This window comes from Saccopteryx leptura, chromosome 2 (genome assembly GCF_036850995.1).
Source record: "Saccopteryx leptura isolate mSacLep1 chromosome 2, mSacLep1_pri_phased_curated, whole genome shotgun sequence".
Classification (NCBI taxonomy): Eukaryota; Metazoa; Chordata; class Mammalia; order Chiroptera; family Emballonuridae; genus Saccopteryx; species Saccopteryx leptura.
Genome location: NC_089504.1, coordinates 288,105,300 through 288,130,624, shown reverse-complemented (window position 1 = coordinate 288,130,624; position 25,325 = coordinate 288,105,300). Strand labels below are relative to the sequence as shown.

General features: G+C 44.4%; 1 protein-coding gene across 11 annotated transcripts in view; it reads right to left on the bottom strand.

The window, feature by feature from the left end:
* The window catches only part of TPM3 (tropomyosin 3), a 36,201-nt gene that overhangs the window by 2,254 nt on the left and 8,622 nt on the right, over positions 1-25,325 (bottom strand). The window contains exons 1-8 of one of the 11 annotated variants that reach the window (XM_066362385.1): positions 23,784-24,018; positions 15,970-16,103; positions 13,561-13,678; positions 13,374-13,444; positions 12,637-12,712; positions 10,656-10,718; positions 10,417-10,486; positions 9,303-9,381 (exon numbers count right to left, since the gene is read on the bottom strand). In XM_066362385.1, coding sequence (XP_066218482.1) covers positions 9,303-9,381; positions 10,417-10,486; positions 10,656-10,718; positions 12,637-12,712; positions 13,374-13,444; positions 13,561-13,678; positions 15,970-16,103; positions 23,784-23,915 — 743 coding nt within the window. In that variant the 5' untranslated portion in view covers positions 23,916-24,018. Of the gene's footprint in view, positions 1-129; positions 571-8,300; positions 8,558-9,298; positions 9,382-10,416; positions 10,487-10,655; positions 10,719-12,011; positions 12,088-12,636; positions 12,713-13,373; positions 13,445-13,560; positions 13,679-15,969; positions 16,104-23,783; positions 24,019-25,325 lie in introns of those variants that run through there. The other 10 variants (XM_066362380.1, XM_066362387.1, XM_066362382.1 and 7 more) reach the window with 10 other exon arrangements.

Genomic DNA, 25,325 nt, shown 5'->3' with positions numbered 1-25,325 from the left:
CAGATATTTAAGAGAAGGTGATGGCACACAGATCTATTATTATCCCACACCCTTTTCTTTCCCTTCCCCTTTTTGCACCCAGTCTGAAGAACCCATTGCTGGGCCTGCAGATGAAGCAGTTACAACATCTTGTCAAGTCATTCCTTTTATTATTAGAAAACATCCATGCAAAGGAACATATCCTAGTCAGGGCACAAATGAAAGAGCAGATAAGGATTGAAAACAAAACTGTCCCAGGTTTTCTCACTATAATCTCTTGGGCCCCTCCCGTCATCATCCACAATCTTCTGAAAAGGGATAGAAATGCAGTAGTAAATGCTCTTACTTTACAGGACTCATAGGAAGTCAACAGTATTCTAATTGCCCCAATTAAAAAGCAATTTGCTTAGGGCAATTTTGTAACTTTTAAAAAGACAATCAGCTTTTTGCTAGGGTCCAGGTCAGTGGTGTGAGCAATAAGCTGTTTAATAGGCATCAGGGAGCCCTGCCATCAGTCACATAGATCATGCAGCGTTAGCTTCAGCTCATTAGAAAGCAGGCGGTTTCGCTCAAGTTGGCTGTAGAGATGCTCTGCAGCAGTAACGGAGAGAAAACAAGAGGAGAGGAGAAAGGAGGAGAAAGAGAAAAAGGGAAGGTTAGTACTCTAGTTCTAGATATAAAGTTGAGACTTTCAACTAGCTGGCATACATAACATGCATCTATAAGGCAGAATGGATACAGGGAGGATTCAGACAGGGCAATTAAGAGCCAGTTGATGTAAAGACAAAGAAATAAATTAAAAAAGACTGAAAAGTTGGAAGGATATTTTGAGGAGAAAAAAGCATCTCCTTTGCAGTATTTATTCCCTGGGTTGAGAAATGGGTCTGAGACGAGTCAAACAGGCCAGAGAGGAATACAGCTGAAGGATAAGATATACATTTATAATAATAAGGGTCTGAAAGGACCAAAGTGCAGAGTTGACAATTTCCTGTAAAAGCATTTAATATAGCATTATGAATGGTAGATTGAAACAAATATCCCTACACCCACTCAATCTTAATACTTTCTAATGCTTTTTGTTGTTGGTATGGGAATAGACCCATCACAGTGGTTTATTCAATCAAAATACAACTTCTCCCTTTCTAAAAAACCCCAAACCTGTTACGGTTAACAATATACCCAGCCCCATGGAATGTAAATTACTGGTACAGGCCAATCAAGACTATCCTCCCTTGCAGCTAGAGATTATCATGTGATCCAGTTCTGGCCAATGAGATGGATAATCTGTTGGGAGCTTCTGGGAAACACTTTAGCCTTCCTTCTTGCCTTCAAACATGGTATAATGACTAAAGCTACATATCTCAACCTTAAAAGACCAAAAGAATTACAGAAAGTCCAGCTAGATCAGGCCACAAATGCTCAAGTCTAACCTTTTCATTATGCAATAAAAAAACTCACCAAATTTATTCTAGCTACTATTAAGCTGTTTCTTACAGTCAAAGCATTTCAGATACAAGTAGTTAAGTGCTCCAGTCCCTTGGCTTTGTCTGAATTTTCTACTTGGGAGAACACTTAAAAGAGGCGGTACTTAAGAACCAAAATCCATCTGACCAGCACAAGGGTAATGGAAATTTGGGTACAGCCAGGCTAAATTCCTTTATGGTCGACTAGTATCAGCCTCTTAAGTTCACAAACAAGTTTCTGCCTATGTTTTAAATTGTCTTGCCTGCCTGACCAGGCGGTGGCGCAGTGGATAGAGCGTCGGACTGGGATGCAGAGGACCCAGGTTTGAGACCCCGAGGTCGCCAGCTTGAGTGCGGGCTCATCTGGCTTGAGCAAAAAGCTCACCAGCTTGGACCCAAGGTCACTGGCTCGATCAAGGGGTTACTCGGTCTGCTGAGGGCCCGCGGTCAAGGCACATAAAAGAAAGCAATCAGTGAACAACTAAGGTGTCGCAACGAAAAACTGACAATTGATGCTTCTCATCTCTCGCTGTTCCTGTCTGTCTGTCCCTATCTATCCCCTCTCTGACTCTCTCTTTATCCCTGAAAAAAAAAAAAAAATTGTCTTGCCTGACCTATGGTGGTGCAGTGGATAAAGTGTTGACCTGGAGTGCTAAGAACACCAGTTCAAAGCCCTGGGCTTACCCAATCAAGGTACATACAGGAAGCAACTACTACTGAGTTGATGCTTCCTGCTTTTCCCCCCTTTTCTTTATCTGTCTCTCTCAAAAAATCAATCAATAAAAAAATCTAAAATAATAAAATTGTCTCAAGATCTCAATATGAAAAAGATACTTTTCTGCTGTAAAATCAATTGGATCTGACAGCTGACAGTAGGCACTGCTCTGGCATCCGGGCTCCTGAGCTGAAGTTTTCCCCAGTTTCACCTGAAAGCTGAGGCCAGTATGGTCCCAATAATACTTTCCACTTTAAGTACACTATCAAAACAGAAAGCATATATGTATAGAGATCCTGGAAGGGAATATCCAAAAATATAAGCTGTATTAAGGGCTAGAAATTAGTGAACTTTTTAAATTGCACGGCCCTTTAAACCATTGGTTCTCAATACAAGTGATACTGCCCCTCCTCTCCCTGTAAAGAGGAATTTAGAAATGTGTGGAGGTTGGTTTTACTTGTCACAATAATTAGAGGGCCCTACACATATTTACTGGGCAGGTGACAACAGTAAGTAGAATTGTTCTGTATACCCCAGAATTATTCTGGACTACTTAACAAAAGTCCATCATTGAGAAACACTGTGCTAGTCTATATAAGATCCATGAGGTCTGGCATTGTACCTATCTTATTCATCAGGACACCCCTTTCATATACAATAGATTCCATGTGCAGCCTGACTCCTCTGTAGCATCCACATCCAAGTTTGTCAGTGTGACTCCCACTCCTGTCTTAGAAGGTGTAATCCGAATCTTACCCCTCAAAACAGACTGGTCAATAGGGTTTTGTTCCATTTAAGGAAGAAATAGAGACAAAGAAGTGGGAGCATTTTATCGCCTGATTAATTCCCAGAACGCAGAGTTCCCTAAGAATTGCATGAGGGCAGAAAGATAAGATGTGGTTGTTCTCACACAGCGAACTTACTAAATAAAGTTTCTAACTCTGCTCTCTCTAGTGACCACAAATTCAGAATCAGATACCTGCTCATTAAAGTTCTTGGTTCCGCCTGACCTATGGTAGCGCAGCGGATAAAGTGTCAACCTCGAACACTGAGGTCGCTGGTTGGAAACCCTGGGCTTGCCTGGTCAAAGCACATACGGAAATTGACGCTTCCTGCTCCTCCCCCCCTTCTTTCTCTTTCTCCCCTCTCTAAAAAAATGAATAAAATCTTAAAAAAAAAAAAAAAAAAGTTCTTGGTTCCCTGATAATAACAAACAAAAAACACAATCCAGAGAATCCATGTGGTCTAATGTTCCTTTCAGCCATGTCTGATTAATTAGGGAACAACCTCATGAATGCTAGAGAGACATCTGTAGGCTTCATCAGCTGAATTATGTCAATTTCATTCCGTAACAGGAAAGGGGCAGGGACTCGAGTAAAGGGAACTCTATCAATTGTTAAAGCCTCTAAATTTAAGGATCGAGGGAGACCAAAGAGATTTTGATTTGGGTTTTTACTTCCCTCCCCCAATGTTGAGGCTGGGGAGTACTCAAACACCACCACTGAAAGGAAGAGACTGGGTGGGGCTCGGATAAGGCTGCCTGAAATAACAAGTCAGTTCCACCCGTTAGGTAACTTGGGGTTCAGCCACGTTTTGTTCTTCATTCCATCAACCGGTAATGAGGAAGTGAAGAATACACATTATCAAACTGTGGTTCTTTCTTAGAAACTAAAAAGAAAAAGCTAAGAAGTCAATCAAGTGCTTTACTCTGAGATTATCAATGATGCCTGACCCCACTGCCACAGCTGGTCCAGGCTTAAATATCCTAGGCTGATTTCTGCAAGGATACAGGTATTAAATGAAAGAGTGAATTTAACAAGACATAGTATTTAAATTTTACTCAGCTTCCCTGGCTTGCTGGTCTGTATCCTTGCTCACATCAGTCATGGCCATGGGGAAAGACAACAGCTAACAGAAGAATACTTCCCTTTTTTCTTTTTCTTTTTTTTGTATTTTTTCCGAAGTTAGAAGTGGGGAGGCACTCAGACTCCCACAAGCACCAACCAGGATCCACCTGGCATGCCCACCAGGGGGCGATGCTCTCCCCATCTGGGGCGTTGCTCCGTTGCAGGCGGAGTCATTCTAGCGCCTAAGGCGAAGGCCATGGAGCCATCCTCAGCACCCGGGCCAACTTTGCCCCAATGGAGCCTTGGCTGAAGGAGGGTAAGAGATAGACAGAGAGGAAGGAGAGGGGGAAGGGTGGAGAAGCAGATGGGCGTTTCTACTGTGTGCCCTGACGGGGAATTGAACCTGGGACTTCCACAAGCTGGGCTGACGCTCTACCACTGAGCTAACCGGCCAGGGCCAATACTTCTTTTCTTAACTCCATTCTCTCTTTTTTCTTTTCTAAGAAGCCTTTCTCTGTGCCCAAGTCAACCCTTCTGCCCAAATGTACTTAAACGTGTAGCATTATACTATCCAATGCAGTAGCCACTAGCCCACCAGCCACATGTGCCTTTTAAAACTTAGATGAACTAAAAGTAACACAATATTTAGCCCCTCAATATTAGCCACATTTTGCATATTTTCTACCAACTCACTCTTTTGCTCCTTAAAATATGCACCTCTCCTTAATCTTAAGGCTCAAAGTGTGCCCTTCAAATTAATGTATCAATGACAACATCCCATCTTCACTTATCTTCTTTCATAGCCTGTTGGAAATTGAGAATCACTGGAATTCACCCTGCCCTGAACTTCATAAAGTATCACTGCTACTCATTCTGCTTCTGTCCCTCCAAACAATTCCATTAGGCTTCCTCCTCTATAGATTTTCCTCTTTGCTTAGTTCTTTTTATATTTGCAATCATCTTTTAGTGTACTTCCATGGCCTAAACTGCCTATCACTCACCCTTATAAATTCCCAAATCTTACACTAACCTCTCACCCTCAAGCCCCAGGATTTTTTTCACTTGGCTACTGGACAGTTTTTCACTTAATATTCTTCTCTACTTTCCCATCTCCCCAAACTAGGACCACATGATCTCCCTATACCTTTAAAATCACCATTTTCCTATGCTCAAAACCAGTCCTTCTCGCCTGACCAGGTGGTGGCAGTGGATAGAGCATTGGCCTGGGATGCTGAAGACCCAGATTCAAAACCCCGAGATCGCCGGCTTGAGCATGGGACCAGAGACATGACCCCATGATCACTGGTTTGAACCCAAGGTCGCTGGCTTGAGCAAAGGGGTCACTGGCTCAGCTGGAGCCCCCACTCCTTCTCCCATCAAGGCACATATAAGAAAGCAATCAAGGAATAACTAAGGTGCCACAACTACGAGCTGATGCTTCTCATCTCATTCCCTTCCTGTTTGTCTGTGTCTCTCTCTCTTGCTTAAAAGAACAGTCCTTCTTAAGTTTTCCTCCTCACATTTAGTGGCCAGGCCTTCAAAATACCTATCTCTTTACAACCATTACTCTATTTCAAACTGCAATAAACCCACTATTTCCTAAAGTGTGGCACAGTCACTGCTAGTGGTGGTGAGATGTCAAGCAGTATGCATTTGAGAAGTTTTTAAAGATTACTCAATGTGCATTAGGAAAAACACTTGCACACATCTAACCTTTGATTTCAAATTAGAATTGTGTAGAGTAAGAATAAAACAAATTTTAAAACAAGAGTAAATTTGAAGAAAATAATGTTGGCAGCAAATGAATATGGTAAGTCCCCAAATGGTATGCAAATGACTGCAATTTGGGAATCACTGTCTTAAAGGATCACTTTGATAATCTGCTTCCCACCTGACTAGGTGGTGGTGCAGTGGATAGAGCATTGACCTGGGATGCCAAGGACCTAGGTTCGAAACTCCAAGGTCTCAGGCTTGAAAGCGGGCTCACCAGCTTGAATGTGGGGTCCTAGGCTTGATGGTGGGATCACAGACATGACCTCATGGTTGTTGGCTTAAGCCCAAAGGTCACTGACTTGAGCAAGGAATCACTGGCTCAACTAGAGCCCCCATCAAGGCATGTATGAGAAAGCAATCACTGAACAACTAAAGTGCCAAAACTATGAGTTGATGCTTATCTCCCTCCCTTCCTGTCTGTCCCTGTCTCTATATTACTTAAAAGAAAAAGAAACGTTTCCCTTCCAATATATAACTCAGTTGCCAAGTTAACTCTTCACAGATCATAACACATCTTTATTCAAAATCTCTAGTGGTGGCCCTGGCCGGTTGGCTCAGTGGTAGGGAGAGAGGCTGAGAATTTGAATTTCTACCAAGTTCCCAGGTGCTGCTGGTCTGGAATCTCACCTTGAGAACCACTGCTTTAAAGGAACTAATCTCATCAATAACTTTATGATGCACTAAGTGGAGGTCATCCTAATGATCCCACTTAGGGATCAATTTATAGAGAAACACTAGTTACAAATGAGTCACAGGGCCCTGGCCGGTTGGCTCAGTGGTAGAGCGTCGGCCTGGCGTGCAGGAGTCCTGGGTTTGATTCCCCGCCAGAGCACACAGGAGAAGCGCCCATCTGCTTCTCCACTCTTCCCCCTCTCCTTCCTCTCTGTCTCTCTCTTCCCCTCCCGCAGACAAGGCTCCACTGGAGCAAAGATGGCCCGGGCGCTGGGGATGGCTCCATGGCCTCTGCCTCAGGCGCTAGAGTGGCTCTGGTTGCAACAGAGCGATGCCCTGGATGGGCAGAGCATCGCCCCCTGGTGGGCGTGCCAGGTGGACCCCGGTCGGGCGCATATGGGAGTCTGTCTGACTGCCTCCCCGTTTCCAACTTCAGAAAAAAGAAATCTCTAGTGGAATCCCTAGCACCTATAGCCTGATTTCAGCACACATCTGTTCCTTCCTATTGAAATCTACCTATACAGAGAACTTGTGCCCTTCCCATCTCTGTGTCTACATTCTTTTGCTTCTTTTTCACTGTAATTTTCAGTGTCCACTATAACTCAACCAAAGTCTGCTTGTCAAAAATCCAATCTTTTGGAACCCAGTGCAAATGAAAAGGCAAGTTTTAACATGTTAAGTACCTATTACAGCCTCTTCATGAGTCTTTCCTAAACATCCCCAGAGGAATCATTCTTTTCCCTCTGAACTCCCACAGCACGTTATTTTTTGTAGCACTTATCACACATCTTTAGCTTTATATATATATATGTTCTGTCTCCCACTAGTTCCTGAGCAACATGCAAGTAGAAACAGCACCTCCATCTTTGATTATTTCTGTCCCCACCTTAATACCCTGTGCCTAGAAGATACCAGAAAGTGTTAGCTGAATAAATATGAATCTGTACCTTAATCTCAAAGGCTGTGTGGCAGAAAGAAGTGGTATGGACAGAAAGAAATCTGAAATTGAGACCTAAAGTTTTAGATCATGCAAAACTTCTCTACCTGATTGTATTTGTTTAAAAGAAAAGTGAAATTTTAAATATATACTGTGCTGAGAAACTGAAGTACTAATTGAACAACACTTAGGTGCTTAGGTAAGTACAAGAGTGACCACTAACCACTACACCACCCAGATTGTACCACCTCTGCTATGTAAATGGGAATAGGAGTTTCCAAAATGTTGGTATTTAATTTCGTAATATAAACCAGGAACAATTTTACTAGGAGAAATTTATCATATTAATGCATGTAATAAATTATTACCACCCCGTGTACATTATTTGAAATAGGCATGCTTGGTTGTTTTTCCGATAATAATCATTTATCACTTGTCTCATATCCGACTAACACACCGTAAGAAGCAAATGGTAGTAAGCCTCAAATAGGCAAAGTTTCGAGAAGAAAACATAAAACTGTTGAAAATTCTATTCATTATGTATTTCTGTGACTTGGGATGCTAGTTTTAGTGGTAGTGTATTTGGGTCCACCAGATGTTCTGAGGATGCACCTCTTAAACCACTGGTAAAGGTAGAAAGTGTGTACTGGAAGGCACTTCACTGGTCTCCTGACCTTATTCTATCAGGAGAACCTGAGGAGAGGATGGAACATTCCAGGTGGGATAATTTAAGAATCGGGATGACCTCATTCAGTTTGAATAGTAAGACTAGAGTTCCTCTACTAGTCCACCACTCTGACAGACTCAGATCAGTTGAGTTTAAATATCAAGAAAAAACAGACACACACAAAAGTAGTTTTGATTATATAGTCAGAGGAGAGAGAGTCTATGATAGATTTTCCCCACATCACACCACCAAGGTTCCTTCTTAGGGACAGCAGCAGCTTGTGAATGACACAAATGCAGGGTGGCATGAGGCTTCCAGCAGCTTAACATTTTAATTTGGGGTGGGGGTGGAAAAGAATACATAATTTGCTTTGTGCCCCTCCCATCCTAATTCCTTGGGGACCAGCCAGGCTGACCCAAATGGAATCCAGAGTGAGAGTGGGGCGTTGGGTTTCCCGAGGAAAGGGGGCAGATCCAGAACAGAGCAGAACCGTTGGTAAGTTATCTGTATGAAAAAGTAAGGAAACTCTAGGTGAGAAGAACTGGCATCAATCTACACGACAACTTGGGAGAAAGGAAGCGGAGAAAAAGGAAGAAGTGGCAGTAGGAATGATAAAGGAGAACCAGACACTATAGCCTGAGTCATGTGGCTTCTTTTCAAGGTTAGTGAAAAAGATACAAAGAAGCAGATTAGCATCAAGATCAGAGATCCAAAGCAAACAGGTGAAGTCCCCAAACTTTTTGGTGCTTTTTACTACCTGGCTTGCTCTGGGACTAAAATTTGGGAATCAAATTCAATTTGTAGGTAAATTTGATTATGAGTGTTTCCCCAGAATTTTAATCAAATACACCGGAAGTCTGTATTTTGTTATGTAATATAGGGCCCAAGCCACTAGTTCTCTGGGCCCTTTTTCCTTAGTTATATGATGACATAATTCCATCTTCAGCAGTATCCTTCAATGACTGAAGAAGGGACTATGAATAAAAATTACATTTAGATCAGGGTTCTAGGGCTGGCTTTAGCTCAGCGTTCTTTCGAGTCAAGCTCGCTTGTTGGATCAGGGTTCTACCACTGATCCAAGATTAAATGCCTCCCGAGCTTTGCCAACAAGTAACCAGCACCAATGTTTTAAAGGTAAGGGTGGGGATTCTAGTGTCCAGAGGATAAAACCAAAGCATTCTATGCACAGTATATACCCCCACCCACCCACAGCCAAGGTCCCAGCCCCAATCTGCTGTCAGATAGTTACATAGAGGTCATGTCATTGAGGGCGTGGTCCAGCTCCTCGCTAATGGCCTTGTACTTCAGTTTCTGGGCATAGAGCTCATCTGGACAGGCACAGGAACCACAGGGAGGAACGAGGGGACAAAGTGAAAGGTATCAAAAGCAGATGAAGAGAGGGAATCATTAGAAATTAGGGAAAGTGTGACTGTGGGTCTAATACCACAGTTAAGAGCACATCTATACTAGCAGCCATAATTGGCCATTTTCAGATTCACTGTCCCCCAGGACAAACTGGACTTCTTGACATCTCTAATCAAATGCAGCAAGGGTTGAGAACCTGGGCATAGTCATGACTGGAAATTCCTATTAACAAAAACACTCAAGAGGTTACCATTGCCATCTAGTTAACCCAGTTTCTAGTAGTGATGATGCTTAATTTAACAAAAATCAAAAACAGAGAAAGTAAATATTAATATCATACACTTCTCTAGCTACCAAGCTTAACCAGTGCTCTTGGCCCTTTTGTTCTACAGGTTGCCTCCCCAAACTCTCCCAAGGTAGGAATAACGTGCTACCCAAAGTATATCAAAAGAGATTAACACCGAGTTCTCAGAGCAAACAACACCTACCCTTGTTAGAGGGGACACTGTTGACAAATTGTGGGGACAGGAAGTATAAATATTTAGAAAGCCCTGGCATTGGTCAGCTCTTGAGACACGGTTATTCCACAGCTGCGTCTTGCAGAGGTCCCCCACGATTTGAGTGGTGAACAAGATTGCCAAAAGTAGCTATGAAGTGACATGTGTTCTTGTTGCCTTCTCAAATTATGGCTACTCTTTTAATCCAGAAACTAAAGATTTAAGACTACTAAATTGGTGATAAATGTAGCCATTATCCGTCTTCAAGGGAAGGATGCAAATTTCAGAATATCAGGTAAAGTCTTACTAAAGGAAAAGGTCAAATATAGAAAGACAATTCTACTCTAGGATTTGAGCTACTTCAGCTAGTTGTGGCATGGCACAGGATGCATGCCAAGTCACTACCAACTCCCTCCGGTGTCCAGGTAAAGGGAATAATGGTCATTGGGCAAGGTGTTCCTCTATAATTCTGTATTTTAGTCCCACTCCCAGGCTCCATACCTTCCAAATCATCAATTGTCTTTTCCAACTTGGCTACTGATCTCTCAGCAAACTCAGCTCGGGTCTCTGCCTAGGGGAAATATATGAAATGAGTCAGAATCAGAGTTGAACAATACAAATAAGAGAAGAATCTCTGTTATCTTTACACCTTCTATTTCTATACCTTTCAGAACCAAAACCAGCCAGTTTACATTAGCCTTATATACCTCTAAATGTTTGGGTCCTTCCCCTCAGCTCACCTCCTTGAGTTTATCAGTGAGAATCTTTATCTCTTCCTCATATTTGTCTTCTTTTTGAGAGTACTATAAGAGAAGTAGATTAAAAATTTCAGAGTAAAAATTACTTACAGACAATACTGCCCCCAACTCAACATTTACTCTTACACTGAATATATTCTTGGATTTAATGTGCTGAATGGAAGGTTCATAACAAAGAGCAAGGGCAGTTTCTAGACAATAGGTCCTTAAATTTCACACATCACTGTCCTTTAGAGCCTAGATATGCTTATTTTTCAAATAGACCTAAGCCAGGGGTCCCCAAACTACATGCGTCCCCCTGAGGCCATTTATCCAGCCCCCGCCGCACTTCCGGAAGGAGCACCTCTTTCATTGGTGGTCAGTGAGAGGAGCACAGTATGTGGCGGGGACGCAAAGCACTGCGGCGCTCACGTACAGTACTACTTCCATTTTGTTTTTTTACTTTAAAATAAGATATGTGCAGTGTGCACAAGGATTTGTTCATAGTTTTTTTTATAGTCCGGCCCTCCAACAGTCTGAGGGACAGTGAACTGGCCCCCTGTGTAAAAAGTTTGGGGACCCCTGACCTAAGCTTTTATCTTATTTAGATCACCCCAGGGTGGTGTTTTTCCTTTCCCCTACTTAATGACTAGGAAGTGTAGTGACCCCCAAGGCCACATGACTGAAACAGTCCTGCATGATGATAAAGATAAGTCTTCTGTTTTTATTGTTTAGGTCTCAATCTGATACTATCTCTTGCCCCCATCTATCTGCTAGAGCAGTGGTCCCCAACCTTTTTTGGGCCACGGACCGGTTTAATGTCAGAAAATATTTTCACAGACCGGCCTTTACGGTGGGACAGATAAATGTATCACGTGACCGAGAAAAGCGTAAAGCGTGAGTCTTAGACGGAGTAACAGAGGGAATCTGGTCATTTTTTAAAAACAAAACATCCTTCAGACTTAAATATAAATAAAAAGGAAATAATGTAAGTTATTTATTCTTTCTCTGCGGACCGGTACCAAATGACCTACTGACCAGTACCGGTCCGCGGCCCAGGGGTTGGGGACCACTGTGCTAGAGAACCTATTAGGCCCCATGATTATTGCCATTCAGTCCAGTAGGAGCAGTCTGAGGAGAACATGACCCCAGGCACCTGAGACCATTAAGTTATTTTAACTAAAGTAATCAGAGTACACAAGAACTAGCACTAAACCCAGAATCCAGGTAAGAGTAGGTGGGTAGGAAGAGAATACTTCTCACTGGATTATAAAAGGAGTGAGTTTCTCCAGTTTTTCATGAAGGGTAGGGCTGGGCCCAGGCCCCCAAAGCCTGTCACTTTCACAAACCAGCCCCTACCTTCTCCGCCTGAGCCTCAAGTGACTTGAGGTTGTTGGTGACATTCTTCAGCTCCTCCTCCAGCTCAGAACACTTACTGTGAATATTTTATATACCACAGGAGAGGAAAGGGAAAGAAGAAGAGAATAAAAAAAAAAAGGGAGGGGGAGAGAGACACACAGACATGAATTGAAACTATATGTAGAAAGAGTTGGAAGGCATACCAGGGAAAGAGAAGACCCCAGGAAATCTGATAAGTATCAACCCTCCGCCCTCCACCATAGACCAGGTCAGGAGCTGAACCCTTAAGGGCTAGGCCTCAAGAGTGTCTGGACACCAATAAAGAAAACACTCGAGAGAAATCACAACCAGGAACAAGTAGTAACTGCTTCCTGGGGTGGAGGTGGGAACCAATGCCCACCCAATAGTCCCCCAAATCGCCCAAGGGGAGGAGAAACCCTGTGGAGAGTCAGTGAAGCAACGAGGAAAGAAGAGATGGGAATGCCAAGATGTGGAAAAGAATGGAGCATTCCATGAAGAGATGAGAAAGCACTCAACAAATCAACCAGTGGAGGGGAGGCAGCTGCAAAACAAAAACAAAACCACACCATACATATGACCTCTCCATGGGCTTAATGGTTAGTACCTTTTCTTCGGCAGCACTCAGACACTTCAGGTTCTGGTCCATCAGTCTGATCTGCTCATCCATCTCTCGGCAACGGCTGTTAGTGATAGTCACGGGGATCGCACAAGCCAGGTTGTGGGAGGGAGAAAGGTCAAAAGGGAACACAGCAAGGAAACAAGCAGCAAAATGGAAAAAAAAAAGTTTTTTGAAAAAAATGGGTAGAAAACACCACCATGATCATGATATGTCATGTCTGAGGAGAGGGGAATGCAAGGGAAGCACAAATATATATGCACCAGCACCAACTTTGTTATACAAGGCCCATAAGGTGCCAACACAGAAGCCACTCATGCCTGCCCTTGCCCTGAAGTTCCTGTAAGATTGACAGTGATAAACAGAGACAGAGCTAAGCTAGTACAGTCACTTCAATGCCTCAAGGAGAAATAAACTCCAGGTAGAAGAACCCAGTAGGGTCTTCCAGTTAACAGTTTACCACTTATTAGTCTTTATTTATTTTCCCTCAATTTATAAACCCTCCCTACAAGAAATAAGAAAGCCTCCAATTTGTCACCTGTCACCAGTCAAGAGTGTAAAACTGTTCAAGGCCATTCACTGGCCCTAAAAAAGCATTATAGATAATGCCCACTCTCTAGGCCGTGTTTAACAAGGTTGAATGAACACTAGCTTATTCACATTAGTGCCCAAGCAAAAAGGGAAGAGACAATAGAGAGCAAAGATTTGGGGAGCAAGATACTCACGACTCTGCAAGCTCAGCTCGTTCCTCTGTGCGTTCCAAGTCTCCCTCAATAATCACCAACTTACGAGCCACCTGTGGGAGAAGGCCAAGGTACAGCTCAGCAAAGAAAAGGAGCTATATCCCTCTCATGATTCTTTTCAGAAGCCCAATGTCACTGACGAGAAAGGGACAAACAAAAGGTGCCTTGCCTCTTCATACTTCCTGTCTGCCTCTTCAGCAATGTGCTTAGCTTCTTTGAGTTGGATTTCCTGGAGTTCCATCTTTTCTTCATCTTTTAAAGCTCGGTTTTCAATAACCTTCATACCTCTGTCAGAAACAATAAGGACAAATATGGCATTGACACTCTCAGGAATTTCTTATCAGCTCCACTCCAAAGGAACCAAGAAGTGCATGTATAAAAAGCCATTTCTCTCTGCTTGCCACTCAAAAAGAATTCCCATAGCACTTCCTACCTTAGTTCATTTTGTTTTAAACCTTTATAAAATAATTTAAGAGATTAAATATTTAAGTATAGTCTAAGGGCATAAAGAGTCTCTCCACATCTAGTCCTGCTTATCAGAGGTAGTCACTTATTTCATGATCCTTCCAGAAATGTATTCTATAGATAAGACGCAAAATATCTCATCTCTACTTTCCCACACGTTAAAGGAATCATACATAGTGATCCCTCATCTGTCGAGGAGGGGTTAGGTTCCAGAACCCCTGCGATAGGCAAAAAATCCATGAAGTAGCGACCTTATATTTTATTATTTATACATATTTTAAGGCTTTATTTTTACTTAATATTTTTTAATGTTTTAATTAATATTTTTATATTTTCAACTTTTTAGGCTAGAAAATGCTTATTTTACCACAAAAATAATTAAAATATATAAAAATATCTACATACTGCAAAATCCTGCGATACAAAATTAGATATATACAGTTTAAAAATCCATGATACAGTGAGACCACGAAAAGTGAACTGCAATATGGCGAGGGACGACTATACTACACTGTTCTACAATTTGTTTCCCCCACTTTCTATAATTTGGATACTACTTTGCACTAGTACATACACAGCTGGCTGTCTTATTCACTTTCACAGCCACACCGTGTTAATGTGCTCCCAGTGGGGCATTTTTAATTCTGAAAGGCCTCGGTTTGATCTCACACAAGTTATTACACATCTCTGCTCTAGTTTAACTCACATATGGCAAGGAGCCAATTGGCTGTTCTCAACAAAGATGAGTTGTGATTTGGTTCAAGGACTACAGTTCTTAATCATGAGCACACTTTAAAATTATTGGAGGAACTTTAAAAACATCAATGCCCAGTCTAACCAGGCAGTGGCACAGTGGACAGTGTTGGCCTGGGATGCTGACGACCCAGGTTCGAAACTCCAAGGTTGCTGGCGTGAGCGCAGGCTCATCTGAATTGAGCATGGGCTCACCAGCTTGAGCGCGGGATCACAGACACGACTCCATGGTTGCTGGCTTGAGCCCAAGGTCACTGGCTTGAGCAAAGGATGACTGGCTCAGCTGTAGCGCCCCCACCGCAGCTGCACCTCTCCTTCAAGTCACATATGAGAAAGCAATCAATGAACTAAGGTGCTGCAACAAAGAATGATGCTTCTCACCTCTCTCCCTTCCTGTCTGTCCCTGTCTTACTCTCTCAAAAATAATAATAATAATAACTCAATGCCTAGTTCCATCTTGCAATGGATTCTAATTGAACTATGGTAGAATCCAGGTATTCTGATTTTTTAAAAATCCCATGTTTCTAACACTACAGCCAGGATCAAGAGAGTTAATTAAACCACTGATTGCTGGGCTCTACCTGCAGATATTCTGATTCATATATTAGGGAGAGAGGCTGAGAATTTGAATTTCTACCAAGTTCCCAGGTGCTGCTGGTCTGGAATCTCACCTTGAGAACCACTGCTTTAAAGGAACTAATGTCATCAATAACTTTATGATGCACTAAGTGGAGGTCATCCTAATGATCCCACTTAGGGATCAATTTATAGAGAAACGCTAGTTACAAATGAGTCACGGCCCTGGCTGGTTGGCTCAGTGGTAGAGTGTCGGCCTGGTGTGCAGGAGTCCCAGATTTGATTCCCAGCCAGGCACACAGGAGAGGCGCCCATCTGCTTCTCCACCCCTCCCCCTCTCCTTCCTCTCTGTCTCTCTCTTCCCCTCCAGCAGCCAAGGCTCCACTGGAGCAAAGTTTGCCCAGGCGCTGAGGATGGCTCTGTGGCCTCTGCCTCAGGCGCTAGAATGGCTCTGGTTGCAACAGAGCAACGCCCCCAGATGGGCGGAGCATTGCCCCCTGGTGGGCATGCCGGGTGGATCCTGGTCGGGCGCATGCGGGAATCTGTCTGACTGCCTCCCCATTTCCAACTTCAGGGAAAAAAAATTACCAAAAAAAAAAAAAAGGTACAAAAAAAAAAAAAAAAAGTCATAGGGTCCAGCTAATCCATATCAATCTTCAAGTGGAGAGAAACTGTAGAACAGAAGGGATAAGGATAATATAAGACAGCTAGCTGTTTTTAAAAACAGGTCTATTAAGGAAATCTTTCTTTTGAAATGCACACTTCATTAGGCCCTTCTACACACCTCTCACTCTCATCGGCAGCTTTCTCAGCTTCCTCCAGCTTTTGCAGGGCAGTGGCCAGGCGCTCCTGAGCACGGTCCAGCTCCTCTTCAACCAGCTGGATTCTACGGTTCAAGGAGGCCACCTCAGCTTCAGCCTACATTTGAATAAAAGAATGGAAAAAGGAAGCAGAGGCATGGTGAAAAGGAATAAAACTATGACAGTAAGACTGGGGTTGCCTCACCAGGTGGTGGCGCAGTGGATAGAGCATCTGCCTGGGACACAGAGGACCCAGGTCACTGGCTTTAGCATGGGCTCATCCAGCTTGAGGGCAGGATCATAGATATGACCCCATGGTCTCTGGCTTGAGTCCAAGGTCACTGGTTTGAGCTTGAGCAAGGGGTCACTCGCTCTGCTAGAGCCCCCCATCAAGGCACATATGAGAAAGCAATAATCAATGAACTAAGGAGCCACAATGAAGAACTGATGCTTCTCAACTCTCTCCCTTTCTATCCTTATCTATCCCCCCCCTAAAAAAAACAACAGCAAAACAAAACAAATACTGGGGTTAACTACCACGATGGAAGCTAGAGTCTAGCGGGGTATAACCTGTCTTAGCTTAGATGCATGTAAGATCTAACAGACATGATTTCACATGGAAATATACATACATATGTATGTATATCTATATCTATCTATTTATATCCATACACACACCTTCCTGTCTTCTTCCATCGACAAACTCCCGTGTATTCCACAGGAAGAGTGTTTTAAAACTCAGTTCCTTGCCCAGCTCAGTGTTACTAACACCCCCTTTCTGGACTCAGTTCAAGTTCCTGAACATATACAAGTGTCAGAAAAGGAAACTAATGAAGGGTTCCTTCTGCCTGAGCTCTGGCTTAGGTGTTCTCACTCTTTTTTTAAATTTTTTTATACAGGGACAGAGAGTCAGAGAGAAGGACAGATAGGGACAGACAGACAGGAATGGAGAGAGATGAGAAGTATCAATCATCAGTTTTTCGTTTTGACACCTTAGTTGTTAATTGATTGCTTTCTCATATGTGCCTTGACCATGGGCCTTCTAACCCCTTGCTTGAGCCAGTGACCTTGGGTCCAAGCTGGTGAGCTTTTGCTCAAACCAGATGAGCCCGCGCTCAACCTGGCAACCTCGGGGTCTCGAACCTGGGTCCTCTGCATCCCAGTCTGACACTCCATCCACTGCGCCACCGCCTCGTCAGGCGGTGTTCTCACTCTTATAAGTGTCTCAGAAAGGGAAATAAATAAGAAATGTTCCTCAAACAAGGAATACTAGATTATCTATTAATCTGTTGCTCAACTCAAGTTGTTAACCCTCTGATTACCCTACCCCAGTGGTCAGCAAACTCGTTAGTCAACAGAGCCAATATCAACAGTACAACAATTGAAATTTCTTTTGAGAGCCAAATTTTTTTAACTTAAACTATATAGGTAGGTACATTGTTATTAACTTAATTAGGGTACCCCTACACTGGAGTACCCTTTGTGGAAGAGCCACACTCAAGGGGCCAAGGAGCCACATGTGGCTCGTGAGCCACGGTTTGCCGACCCCTGCCCTACCCTCACACACCAGGAGGACTAGCCAAGAGAATCATGTTTCCGGAATAGCCTTCCAAACCAGAAAGTGAAAGAATGGTCCACTGGGATACAGGCTCCCCATCTTTTAATTTTATTTTGTTTTTAAATTTATTCGTTGAGTTTAGAGACAGAGGGATGGGGTGGGGGGGGAGAGTTGGAGAGGGGGAGAAGGGGAGAAGAGGAGGGGGAGAGCAGGGGAAGAGAAACATCAATCTGTTCTATGTGTCCTGATCAGGGATCAAACCGGCACAGCAAACTCTGCTATCAGGATGATACTCTAACCAACCAAGCTATCCGGCCAAGGCTTCCCACCCTTTCAAAGCTGAAAACAAGGGGCTTCTGCTGGCTAAAATTACCTGCTTTGATGACAGTACAAAAAGAACTGAAGGCAGAAGAGAATGTCTTCTCCTTGCCAACCGCCACTCCTCCAAATTTCTGAATTGTGACTTTCTCCTCCCCTACTCAACCCCTTAGCCTCATGCCTCACCTCCGAGTAGAGTTTAGCACAATCCTCTCCCTGGCCTCCACCCCACAATCAAGCAAACGCTAGAGTCCAAGAAATCCCATGTCTCCTCCTTGGTAATGGAATGAGAAACAAGGAAAGGAGGCAGCTGCATGTGGATGAATTTCACTGGTAGAAAAGCCTCCCTCCTATGACTGCCTTTCTCTTCCCACCTTTACTGGTGGCAAGTATGCTGACTGCCACAACCAAAGAAGAATTTAATCTGCCCTGCAAACTACCCAGTTCAGATGCTTATCCAAGTGCTTGGTAAACACAATCTCTCTTCTACAGCCCAGATTGTGCTTGAATTCTATTACCCTGATTTCCTTCCTGGCAGTCAGGGGTGGGGGCAGCTATAAAAATAATCTGGGCCACTAACCCCTATGGGGAAGAATACAGCCCAAAAAACTCCTGTTACTAATCAGGTTATTTGACACAAAAATTTCCAAACACAAACATGGTGGGTTCAAGGGACCAGGTGTGTGTGTGGGGTGGGGGAGTGGGAAATATAACCACTAACTTACAGAAAAAGAAAATTGAGAAGCCTACATACACTGAATTTACTAACAAACCATTTGTCTCTAACTATACTATTCAGAATACCATAAAGATAAGTATTCTCTGGTCTTGTCTCTTCCAGGAAGACAGATGTGTCCTAGGGCAACATACATTTCATCCCCAAATTAAAAAAGTCAAAATTACAAGAATAAATCAGGCAAGAACTATGAAACACTGCCAGTATAGTTTATCTCACCCCCACCCCCAGATACCTGAAACTAAAGGAACTAAAAAATAAAATAAAAAAAACAAAAACGAAGACTGGCCTGATCTAGACTGGCCTGACCTGCGGTGGCGCAGTGGGTAAAAGCATTGACCTGGAACACTGAGGTCGCTGGTTCAAAACCCTGGGCTTCCCTGGTCAAGGCACATATGGGAGTTGATGCTTCCTGCTCCTCCCTCCCTTCTCTCTCTGTCTCTCTCTCTCCGTCTTCTCTCTCTAAAATGAATAAGTAAAATCTTAAAAAAAAAAAAAAATGAAGACTGGAACCATATTTGGAGGAAGCTCATGTAATCTCAGTCCCTTTCCAGCTCACCAGTAGTTAGTTACCCAAGGAGTGGAAGATAACAGGCTATGGGGGCGGAGGGGGGGAGTGTTGCAAAGTTTCCATGACAACAAGCTGGCTCAGGCAGTTTCTCCCACAAATCAGCCTTTACAATAGAATTCCTCACAAGGTTGAGAAGGGAGGAGGAGAAAACACATCTTGGTGCCCTCACAAGAGCATGCACACATTAAACAAGCCTGCATCAAAAGCAGAACCGAGATGGGAGTCCCAGCAAAAGCTTTCAGGGACCCACCCCTAGACCCCGACTAGAGGGCAGTGACTGTTCTCCTTTTTTACTTTCTCCTCCCAGAGGATCTGTTCTCTTTAAAATGAAACAAAAGCTTTTTTGAATCAAGATCTGTTACTATGTTTAAAGGAAAAAGGAAACACATCTGATTTTTTCTTCAAACCAGAACCTATGCAAAATGCATGTCAATCAGTCCTGCCAAGACACTGAGTGGGACTAACTTCTGCAAACCAGAATGGGAAGTATAGCCCTGGGAAACATTGTTTTATGCTATTCTGATCGTTCTAGGTGTAACATGCCCAGATGTGGTTTTGACCTTTCAGCCACCCACCTCTGCACTGAGGTCCTTCCTTCAGGTAATAACAGAATTCTCCACTGCCCAGGAAGCAAAGATCCCAAGGGGCAAGGGAGGAAAAACCACAGCAATCTGGTCACCTAAGAAGATGGCTGACAAGAGCTTGGGTCCTGAAACAAGTTTGGGTTGAATACCTACCATCTTCCATGCTACAGAGGATCCCCCAAAACACCACACCCCTAAGGGCAAGAAACTGACAGGGCACTGGTGCTAGAAGGTAGATCAGGGCCAAGGACAGAAGAGGATTAGCCTAAACCTGGCATTTTGCCACCCTGGGGTTTCTCTTTTTAGACAAAAGCCACAGGAAATTTAAAGGAAATGAGTAATGAAACTCAGGCTTGTGCCCTGCTAGTAAAGGACTGCTCCAGTTCACTGTGTTCACAAATGTATCTACCCCGGAGATACTGTGTCCTTGGGGACTTTAATTTCACCAAGGGGAAGGCAAGTTGGAAGGGAGTAGCGCTATCAGCCCCAGAGTAAACAAAGGTGGAGTCTAAGTGGAGGCACTCAGAGCAAAGGGCTATTTGCCTCTCCCCTATAAGTACGTGCTCTAGTATGAAGGGAAAGTGAGGTAATCAGCAGGAAAGCAAATCAAACCAAAGAAAGGTAATAAAAAGCCTGTTACTTAGTCTTCCAGACCCCACATATGGGAGAGAGCCACACAACAGTCAGACATCCTAACCTGCTTCAGAGACTAGGAATTTGGGAATAAGGCCAGAATTGAAACTGATGTTCTAAGCCCACTCACTGACTCCCTCAATAGCATTTCTAATTTTTTTAGACCACACACAAAAAAAGACAAATACCAAGGGACGTTAGGAGAGAGGTAAGATGAACTATACAATTAAAAGTGGTCAAAATGGTCACTTTGTTGTGTATATTTTTGCCATGGGGGGGGGGGGGTAAGGAAAAAGACTGCATTTAAATATTATGTTGCCAGCCTGACCTGTGGTGGTGCAGTGGGTCAAGCAACAACCTAGAATGCTGAGGTTGCTGGTTCCAAATCCTGGGCTTGCCCAGTCAAGGCACATACAAGAAGCAACTACGAGTTGATGCTTCCCACTCCTCCCCACCACCTTTCTCTCTCTCTCAAATTAATAAAATCTTTAAAAATATATATTTATATTTCACATATATATGATATATGATATATAGTGCCATCTGTTTAAGTTCAGCAAGAAGTGCAAAGGAGACTCAAAATTGGAAGTGGATTTCACAAGACGCTACAATATAAAAGGTCAATCTCTAGGCCAAAGCAGGAAGGAAAGATGGATCCCAGAACTCAGCTCCAAAGTCAGCCAGTTTCCCAACAAGAGCTGGATGTTCACACAAAGCAACCAGAAAAACGGACAATCTCACTAACAGCATGTGATACCACCAGGGTGTGCTGAGCTTCTAGCACTAGAGGGAGGTGTCTGCAAAACCCACATTCCAGAATGTCCTAAGAGGATATAACAGGTAGCCGCAGCACCACCACCACCCTTCCCACAGGTGTTTCTTCAGGAGGGGTTCAAAGTTCACTAGAGCAGAAAATAAAAAATAAAAAAGATTAGGCTCCCTCAATCTGGGAAGTAAAAGATACTAGTTTCATCAATATTTAACTATCACCCTACTTCCCCAAATGAGGACTTCCTCCCTAGATCTCAGCTCAGTAAGCAAATGGGCAGGCTCTGAGTGAGGGATTAGCTGAAGAAACATCTGAAGCTGCTCAGTCTGCTATCACTCGTCACCAAGGGTGGAAAAAGGGGAGTCAGATTTTCCTACAAGGAAAGTACTAAACCCGAGGAGGTATTGTGTGTGTATGTGTGTGTGTGTGTGGGGGGGGGTGCCATCAACTCTTCCTGGACTATTCCTAGGATGCCTGTACTTAAATGTTGAGCCCAAGACTCTGCTGCTTAACATATGGCCAGTTCCTTCAGGCGCCCTCTCTCTTCCCATTTAAGGGGATCTGGTCTCCAGAACAAAGATGAAATGTCACTAGTCATAGTCACTCAGCCAGTCCATCTCACTTGAATTGATAATTAGAAGTTTAGTTACTGGCATAACGAAGAGAGGAGAAATCCAGAGAAAAAAGCAACAGAGTAAGACAAGCTCCTAGCATTTCCATGTTGTTATAAAAAGAAATATGTATCCTAACTATATTTTAAGTATTAACCTTTAGAGCAGCTTTCCCAACTCCTCACCCCAAAATTCTCAACCACTTCCCAGAGGAGCAGCCAAAAAGCAGAAAAGAAAAAACCTTACCAAGGGATAAAACAACAGGGAATACCAATAAAACCCTAAGAGCTCTTTCATTGGGTCTTCAAATTTTAGCAACTTTTCTCTCCAGCCTCACAATCCTCCAAACCAAAGCCTCAACTCCGGAGATCAGCTCCACCCACTATATTGCACCAAAGAACTTGGAAAATCTTATGGTTCACTAAAACTACTCCACCACATCTAAACAGAAGGGGGTTTCAAGAATCACCATTCAGTCCATCAACATTTTATGTTCCAACTTTCTGTTGAACAAATAGTTATTGAACTTAAAAAAGACACTGGTGGGCCTGACCAGGCGGTGGTGCAGTGGACAGTGTCGTGTCGGACTGGGATGTGGAGGACCCAGGTTCGAGACCCTGAGGTCACCAACTTGAGCACGGGCTCATCTGGTTTGAACAAGGCTAACCAGCTTGAGCCCAAAGTTGCTGGCTTGAGGAAAGGGTCACTCAGTCTGCTGTAGCCCCCCGGTCAAGGCACATATGAGAAATCAATCAATGAAATAAGGAGCCGCAACAAAGAATTGATGTTTCTTATCTCTCTCCCTTCCAGCCTGCCTGTCCCTGTCTCTGACTGTCTCTGCTACAAAATAAAAAAATAAAAAAAAAGACACTGGTGGGCCTGACCTGTGGTGGTGCAATGGATAAAGTGTCAACCTGGAACACTGAGGTCGCTCGTTCGAAACCCTTGGCTTGCTTGGTCAAGGCACATATGGGAACTGATGCTTCCAGCTCCTCCCCCTTCTCTCTCTCCTCTCTAAAATGAATAAAGTCTTAAAAAAAAAAGACACTGGTGTATAATTGGCAAAGTAAAAGAGCAACATTACTTGAGCCCCCTAAGAACTCACTGTCTCCATCAACCACGGTGCTTGGTCAATCAGAAACCCTGACAAAAGTTGGCACTCCATCCAATTCTCTGCCATATACACTCGCTTATCAGCTCTGCTTGGAAGAAGTGTCCTTAACCGGTTCAGCTTGCACTGATCAATCACACTTCAGCAATAAAGATCTGAATGCGGCAGCAGTTCCTGCCTTCCAGGTCCCTATGGGTAGGTCCAGACACGATTTTTTGGCTCCTACATTAACACTAATGCAGAGAGTGAAGTACCACCTTCTCTTCTCTCGCTTCATGTCGACAGAGCCAAAGCAGTTGCAAGGGCTCCCTGTAAGGAGGAAAGGGCCCCAGCCGGAGGATGGGAGGCGGTCCTGTGGCCTCAACCTCCCCCGGGGAGGGCACCGCGCTTCCTCTCAGCGGACTGCTGCCTCATTTCCTGAGCAGGAGGAGGGAGCGGAAAAGCTGCCAGCAGGCCAGGCCGGGGACTTTCCGGCGGTTCCCACCCCCAAGCCCCACCCTTTCATAGTATGTTAGGCCCTGCCCATACCAGACCAGAGAAGTACCGAACCTCTTTCTTACCCCTTAGGCCGGAAACCTCAAACGAGAGCAAAGTGACCCCCCTTCACGGGGAGTGGTGAAGAAAGAGGCCGCTGAACCCCCTCCCCCCAGCCGCGCCCGGCTTCCAAAGACTGAATGAATGAGCTGGAAAAGGAGGAGGAAAACCACTTCCCAGATCCCGTGAGACTTAATTCTTTCGGAGATCAAGCCAGCATGTCCGAGCACAAAGTGCCCCCTCGCCCACTTGAGGTTCAACTGAAGCCTAACCCCACCCATCCTCGGGGCTCCAACTTCATCGCGTCTACCAGCCCCTTGAGGGCTGTGCTCCAGCGCCTGCCCCTCCCTCACGCGCCTAGCCCTCTAGGTACCTGCTCCCGGGCTCGCCTTTCTCCCTCCACCTCCCGCTGGAGGCGCTCGGCCCTCTCCTCTGCATCATCGGCCTGCTGCTGCAGAACTTGAATCTTGCGTTTCACCGCCTCGATGGTGGTGATCCCGGCCATGGTCCCCACCCAGCACTTGGTCGCGTTTGGTTTCCTGCCTCCTCCGCTCCGCGATGCAGCCGCTTTTCACCCTACTTCCGCCTGCTCCGCCCTGAAATACCGGAACTCACCCACCCGCCCGGATGTGACGCCACCGCCGCCGCTCCCTCCCACCGCCAGGCAGGCGGGAAGGCTGGCCGCTGGAGGAAGCCCCGATGCTCGGAGCAAGGGGCGGTACTTCCCAGTCGCCCCCCAGGCGGCGGGTCTTGGTCTTTCCCTAGGGCCAGTAAAGGAGGGCGGGGTTGGGAAGGAGGAAGGCTACCATGGTAACCCGAAGGCGCGTCGTAGTCTAGCGGCTAGACTTTCTGGCCAGGCAGGCAATTCGCAATGGTCGGCCTCCTACTATGCTGCCCTTACACTCTGCTGTCGGTCCCTCCCCAAATACTGACCCACCACCACCCATCCTCAGTACCCTGAGTCTCTAATATAAATATCCCACAAGCCTCGGCTTCCACCCATTTCACACTGGCTCTAAACCAGGTGCTAAGAAAAGTTTAGACTTTGGGGGCCTCATTTTCAAAAAAACTCGGCCAACTCCTTTCAAAAACACCTCAGGTTTTCTCCGATCTCCTAAAAGTCTGTGAAGGAAAGTATGGGTATGGAAGAGATGGGCAGGTTGGCAAAGTTCTTATTCTGTTTGGCATCAGTTATGAATTTAAGTATTCTATTTAGAATACCAGTCTTCCCCATTAGAGTCAATATGCCCCAGCGATTTAACAACCTGCCGGCCACTCCATACCTTAAATGACTTGGGACTTGGTAATTAATAATTGTTTACAATTCCTTCTGTAGAGGAAGATCGTATGCCCCATTTTATCGGGAAGGAATCTCGTATTATGGATCACTGTTACCAGATCTTTTGTACAACAGCAAGGTATGAATGCCAGGAAAACTGTACTGGGGAACTGAGCCACCATTCTGTATTATAATCTTCAGCAATTTCACTGCCACTTCTGCTTCCAGGTGCCCCACAGAGCTATTTATGAGTTAGAAACTGCCCCTACAGGCACTTCCATGAAGGATTTTTGGAAGCACAATAATGAAGAGATTTGAAAATTTTATTATCTTCCTCTTCTTTGTATTCCTCCCAGCTTCCCAGGAAATAATAGTAATAAATCTCTTCTCTGGTGCAGCTCTCTTTTGCCCTACAGAATTAGAGTATAGAACAGAACTTAGAATTAACAATCTTAGCCTTGCCTGACCAGGCGGTGGATAGAGCATTGGACTGGGATGCAAAGGACCCAGGTTCAAAACTCACATTCGCTGGCTTCAGAGTGGGATCACAGACATGACCCCCATGGTCGCCTGGCTTGAAGCCCAAGGTCGCTAGCTTGAGCAAGGGGTCACCTGCTCTACTGTAGCCCCCGGGGT